Below are 6,200 nucleotides of genomic sequence, written 5' to 3'. Positions count from 1 at the left end.
TTCTCTAGATCTAGATCCCTGTCAATCGCGATTTTTGGTGAGATTTTGACTGGCCCACATACTGGGGTGGCCCGCTTACTGGTGAAACACGTTACATTGAACGTCAATATCTTTGGTCATTTTCCTTGGACCATTATCTTGTTGAAAATCGTCAGAGTAGTAATCTTGCTTTTTTTTCCTAAAGAAAGTAGAGAAGATAGATATAAGTTTCCCCCGCCCCCACCCCCTGTTCAGTTTTTCCAGTGTAATCCATATTCAGTCTAATAATTATGATACGTACATTTTGAAGAAAGAGAGAAAGAAAAAGGAATGAAAATACGCAAATTGTACAAGGAAAGAAAATAGACCATGCTACAAGGAGAGTCGGTTGTTCGGGGAACGTTGGGTATCACATCTCCATATTGAGATCATTCCAAGAGAGAAGGCAAGAGAGAGAGAGAGAGGGAAAAAAGAGAAGAAAACGCTGGAGCAAGGAAAAGAAGAAAAGAAGGAAGAGAGATGAAAAAGATAAAAGGGCAAACAGATCAGACGAGTATAGAATCCAATACAGTCTCAATCCAAGCCTCCCAACTACTCCTTTTCATCCCCAAAACCCCCTTACCCTGCACACTCTGGTCCTTACCAAGTTCATTCTGCAACCCCTCCTTCGCACCCTCCCCTTGCTTCTCCCACCACTCCGCCTCGGCCCTCTCCTTCGCTCTCTTAACAACCCTCTCCTCATCCTCCACACGATACAAGTCGCACTTGTTACACTCCCCACACGGCTGACCCGGTCTATCCCGAAAATGGCCACAAAAGTGCTGATAGCCCTCGTTAGCGAGCCCCTGGCGACAAACATAGCACATGCTATAGCCGCAGAGGCAGACGAGCTTGTTGCAGCCTTCTGACTTGACGAAGCCGAGGTTGCATTGGGGGCAGGTGCGTTTTACCGCATCTGTAGTGGCGCGTTCGAGGGTGAGACGGAGCGAGGTGAGTTGCGAGGAGAAGCAGGTGTGGGGGTCGTGCCAGGGGAGCGAGCATGAGAGGCACGAGGCGCGTTGGCACGTGGGTGAGAGGCATTGGAAGCGGAGACCCCGGCGCTTGAGGTGGATGCGGCGGAGGGCTGACTGGAAGGGAGCGATGACGGGGAGGCGGAAGGTGATTGCGGCTATGGCGTATAACAGGAGGAGGGTGAAGAGAATGACTTGTGTGGCTTTGAAGCATAGGAGTTCAAGCAGGGGGAGAGAAGCTATGGAGGCTACTATCATGGGTCGAGGCTTGAAGCGTAGGTTGGAAAAGAGACTTGTGTTTGGAAGAGCGAGATCGTCCAATTCGGCGTAGGGACAGAAGGGGCATTGGACTAGGGGTAGCTGCGACCTTGTTAGTGCGTCGGCGGCGAAACGCTCATTGAGTTTGGCAAAGTTGTCCTTTCCGTCTTGTTCCTCTTCCAGGGCCCGGCGGACAAAACTAAGCGGAATGCAGCCTTTGCACTCGTCAGACCCTCCAGTCATTGGCGCTATGCACTTCAAAGTACAGTACTCAGTATTGATATTGCGTGCCCATCCCTGGTCGTAGAGAGCTGCATTGATGGCGTGTCGTATGCAACGGAAGCATATGTAGTGGCCTTCGATATCGCAGGTCGACATTTGCTGTAGAGTGTTTGGTATAAAGCAGCATTCGCAGTCGTACATTTCGCCTTGCTCCTCGGCCTCCTCTTCATTCCACTTCATAGCCAACTCAAAATCTCGTCGTAGCTGCGCGTCCCGAAACCTTTCGTGTTCGGGCAGAATGAGGGCATTGTAGAGTTCCTCGTTTAGCTCGTCGCTCCTAGTCTTCACCAGCAGCGGCATGGGCGGGCGGTTCAGTCTCGAGTCGGCAGGCGTCCATATAACTAGAGGGTGGTCGTTTGCAGTGGGTGCTTTGCGTCGCATGAGGAAATTTGTGATGCTTGATCTCCAACTCTTACTTGAGAGCACCAGCAGTGTCGGCCGCGCATATGTGTAGCTCCAATTGTATTCGGCCAAAACCGCTTTGATTGTGGAATGGCTCAACCCTTTGAACTCTTGATAGAGAGCCTCCTTGGCAGCTTCCTTGTACCGGCGCGACCGGAACCTATCCTCGAGTGCAAGTGGTACACCGCGCGTGTCCTTCGGTGCATCTTCCTTGCGGTACCTGTACTTTTGCGCCGTCTCTCGCTGTTCTTCGTGCTCGGCTGGCATCCGGTATCTTCCTCGTACGTACTTGTTGCCATGCTTGAGAAGTGTCTCGGTTATTACTTGTAGCCTGCTCTCTGGGCTAAAAGTAGAAAGCATCTCTCGAAAGACCTCAGGCTGGATGTCGGGGAATATGTCCGTGAGTGCCTGGAGGGCGGTATTGAGGTCACGAAGGTCAGGCTCGTCGATGCCATGGCTGTCGATTGGAGGAGGGCCGGCAAGCACTGTGCCCGAGTTGGCTGAGGATTGGCGGGACTTTTGCGGCCGCACGAAGGAAGAGAAGACGGTAGACATGAAGGTTAGGAGCGTTCAACGCCACAGCAAATGGTGGTTGCCAGACATGCGGTGACACGGGGCAGGCTGGTGCAGTAGGGCCAGCAAAGGCCAAATAAACATTACATGTACCTAGGCGATTAATAGGGCGGGCGGGGTGAAGAGAAGCCGAAGAAACGTGACCATGTCGTGGGTAGAGGCGGTGTTGGACCACGGCCCTGGTTGCGGCTGCAATGACGCGTAACCCGGGTCAGCCTTATCGCCTGCGCACGTGATGTCTGGACTTCGTCTTTCACGATTCTTATGGGTTGTCAACCTTTTACACAAAAAGATATTTGGTATATATGTTCTGTCTTTTTCTATTGTATATCAGCCGTGTTGAATTTTCTAAAGGTCTGTTCAGAGACAGAAAATCTCCATGTTGAAGTTATTTTTAGTCCATCTCTTATAGAAATTTTGCCAAGACTTTGCCAATATACAACTCGGACAAAAAATGAGAGTTGCAAAAACGAAACCAAAAACATACGACAGCAGGGATTCGGTAGTGACCGGATACTTTGCCAATAATACATATCTTTTGATTCCCATCGCAATGCGTCAGCAGCCTAATCTTGGACTGTTTTCTTATGAAGAAGAGTCATCTTACTTCTTATGTATGATTGCAAGAAACTAGCTCTGCACCCAAATATTCACATACTTACCACTGCGCACAAGAATATTCGATCATCTCGCTAATGCAGCCCCTAGCTATTTCTTTAAGTTTACCGCCCCCACACAGCATGCAAAAGAGGGGGTGAAGAGATTATTCTGTCCACTGTCAGGTTTAGGATATCGCTAACATCAAGTGATCCCTCTTCAAAAAAAATTATACCTCGCCCACACTTGTAGCATAGATAAAAGGAAGTAACTTCATAAGTCTTTCCCACACGTTATATAAGTAATGCAAAGGGCAAGAAAAGGTAGAGTTCGTTTGTTAGTTATAGGTTGCTCGTTTTTCCGACATGTATCCCTGATATATATTATGCTATAAGCATCCTCCTACGGTAGCCTAGATACCGTGTTTCTCATCCCGAACAGCTGCGCTCCCTTCGAGCTCCACAGGCGGCTGCTCGGGTGGAATATACAGACTGTTTCTCCCAATCTCATGCGGCTTAGCTTCTGATGTATAAATCTCCGGCTTTACGGCGTCTTGTGGTAATTCGTTGATATTATCTCCGGCAGCTTCGGGAGGCGGCGACGGCACAGTAGGTGGTTGTGCAAGAGCGTGTTTCTTATTACGGCGACGACGATAGACCACGAAGAAGGTGAGGCCGATAAGAGCAAGACCGCCTACGCCGCCAACGACGCCACCAACTATGGCGCCCGTATTATTCTTGTTAGAATTATTTGGCTCATTAGAAGCCCCCGTTGGACGCGAGGGGTTAATAGTTGGGTTGGGCGGAGTGCACATGTCGACGCTGTAGTAAACCCATGAAGCATTGTAACAGGATGCTATCTGTGCGAATTGAAGAGCTGTTGACGAGCAAGGCACAAACTCCTCAGCATCGGCACCATAGATTGTTGCTGATAGAGTCAGTGCCTCCATGTATTCATCTCGGAAAACCGCTCACTTACCACTACAGCCTGGATCGAGGCCGACAACCTAGTGACGTTAGTTTTTATCCTACAGGCAGTTGTCTCGCTCTCGCGCCTACCTGAAAACTCCCGTATTTGCCATTGTCGGCCAATCTGGAACAGGTACCATTGGGGTACCCGTTTTCGACAGTGAAGCTTTGAAATGCATTTTTGCATTGGTCGTCCGTGAATGTGGCAATGATCGAGCTGGACACCACATGGAACAATGTAGCGAGCAGGACAAGGCTGCGAACCGTCCACGCATGGGAGCCGAGTTGAACCATTGTAGCGGGGCCGAGGAGGCTTGCTGAGTCCTTAGGCCGCTCGCGAGTATAGTCCGAAGAGCGGGAGAATGGCAGAAGCGAGAGCGAAGGGTTGAGCTTTCTTCTCGTAACTGCAGCTCATGCAGCTGACTAAAAGAACTGGTTGTATCCCTGGAATCATCTGTTCAATGAAGTATGAGTCGCTGAAAAGAATTCAGCCTCGCCGATCAAGAAATCCTTGCTGGTTGCCTATCGTGGGCGAGATCCACTCAGGCCTACGTGCAGTGCGTAGGGGTAGAGATACCAGCCCGGCGGGTAAAGTCGGGGCGCGCCAATCCGGACCCCAGTATGAACATCTTCACTCTATTTGGTGCTTGTTAATTCTTTCAGTGCATGAACATGACCGCCATTCACGCCATGACACCACAATCGCATTGGCGTTTTTGGTGGCCGTTTCGGGGCGGGACGCTCCTTCGGCTTACTAGTGCGAACTTAGTTGGCCATTTTCCTCTAGTGGCTAGATACTATAGATTATGTCACTTCTAGTTGGCTTCGTAAGCAGATCGTGGCGTTCCAAAAGGAGAAGAATCCTTGTCGCTGTGGGTTAGCTGCCAGCATGGGTACAGGATCAAGAACCGCTAAGCAATCTCGGCATCCGATTAACCATTGGTGTGTAGCCAGACGACTACGGGTTGCTCTATTTCTGTCTTTTGGCCCTCATCAATCTGGTTTATTGCTGGAAATGGAACTCTTGGTCAAGCAATGTTCCTCAGATTGGTAGAATTGGGGTCGGACGAGGCTGAGGCTGTATATAGAACCTTGTAAAGATTTCTCCACTGGCACAACTGATGAAGAGTATAAGATGCCTCCGGCCGGCTTAATTCAAACAGCTCATCGCAGCAAGCAACCCGAATCAGTACTCAAATCCCATCCGTAACATTAGCTTTCAAAATGCGTACCTCAATCGTTGTCGCTCTTTCTAGCCTGAGCCTTACCGTTATGGGCTGCAGCACAGTGACCAAGGTCACCCATACCTTTTATGGATACCCAGATAACGACCCAGCAGGTAAGTTAAGATACAACCTTGTCACCAAAACCAGGGTTGGTGGCCGATGCTAACAACCCACCAGGCCCAGCGACTGCTTACGATTGTGGCCGTGGCTTCAAGGCTGGTGGCACCGGCACCTATACCGATCCATTGACTTTTGCCTCTGCGCCTGGCGAGTTCACCCAGTGCGAGGTCATCTACGACCCATATCTGCGCAAGTACCTGCGCTTCGAAGATTACTGCGCCCAGTGCACCACCGACTGGAAGGCGAACCCAAAGATCAACCATATCGACGTATGGACTGGCAGCACTACAGTCAATGGCGGTCAAAACCAGATACAATGTGAAAACGATCTTACGCCAGCAGATCGGAGCCAGACCATTGTTCGCCAACCATCCGCTAATCTTCCCGTTGACAGTAAGCTGCCGCATTGGACTCGTTTGCTAGCGAGATAAGCTGACACATGACCAGAAACCGCCCTTTATGTCAAGGGTGCAAGCCCCGCTTGCAGAACAAGCCATATATATAACAGTTACAACATTCGCGATTACTGCTAGACAAGAACTTGATAGCTGTATAGCGAAGGACATGTTTTTGGAGGTCATTTACAGGTGGAGTTGCTTCGTCATGAGATTTTCTGTACATAGGCATATATAGGAATTAAAATAATTTGCCAAAAGAAAGTTAGTGAGCTTTGAGGACCTTGAAGACGCGAAGGTAAGGTGTACTGTAAAAGAAGAAGCTGCCGTAAATAAGGGGCAGCGCAGCCGTAAACTTAAGGGTCTTATACTAGAAATAGACGCTGGTTC

The 6,200-nt window shown here is 49.7% G+C and overlaps 3 protein-coding genes across 3 annotated transcripts; 1 reads left to right on the top strand and 2 right to left on the bottom strand.

Annotated features, from left to right (window-relative positions):
* Window positions 1-524: 524 nt before the first annotated feature.
* COCMIDRAFT_10293 (uncharacterized protein) lies at window positions 525-2,486 on the bottom strand (the record flags this gene model as incomplete). Its single annotated transcript, XM_007695654.1, has 1 exon — window positions 525-2,486. One exon carries the CDS (start codon window positions 2,484-2,486, stop codon window positions 525-527), a length of 1,962 nt encoding a protein of 653 aa, XP_007693844.1.
* A 1,027-nt stretch (window positions 2,487-3,513) lies between these two features.
* COCMIDRAFT_10292 (uncharacterized protein) lies at window positions 3,514-4,363 on the bottom strand (the record flags this gene model as incomplete). Its single annotated transcript, XM_007695653.1, has 3 exons — window positions 3,514-4,028; window positions 4,080-4,107; window positions 4,160-4,363. The coding sequence occupies 3 exons, from the start codon at window positions 4,361-4,363 to the stop codon at window positions 3,514-3,516; spliced, it is 747 nt and encodes a 248-aa protein (XP_007693843.1).
* A 930-nt stretch (window positions 4,364-5,293) lies between these two features.
* COCMIDRAFT_10291 (uncharacterized protein) lies at window positions 5,294-5,948 on the top strand (the record flags this gene model as incomplete). Its single annotated transcript, XM_007695652.1, has 3 exons — window positions 5,294-5,408; window positions 5,473-5,808; window positions 5,863-5,948. 3 exons carry the CDS (start codon window positions 5,294-5,296, stop codon window positions 5,946-5,948), a joined length of 537 nt encoding a protein of 178 aa, XP_007693842.1.
* Between the last annotated feature and the right edge of the window lie 252 nt (window positions 5,949-6,200).

Source organism: Bipolaris oryzae (genome assembly GCF_000523455.1).
Source record: "Bipolaris oryzae ATCC 44560 unplaced genomic scaffold scaffold_378, whole genome shotgun sequence".
NCBI lineage: Eukaryota > Fungi > Ascomycota > Dothideomycetes > Pleosporales > Pleosporaceae > Bipolaris > Bipolaris oryzae.
Note: the sequence above shows the minus strand (reverse complement) of the source record. Positions and strands in the feature narration are given on the sequence as shown.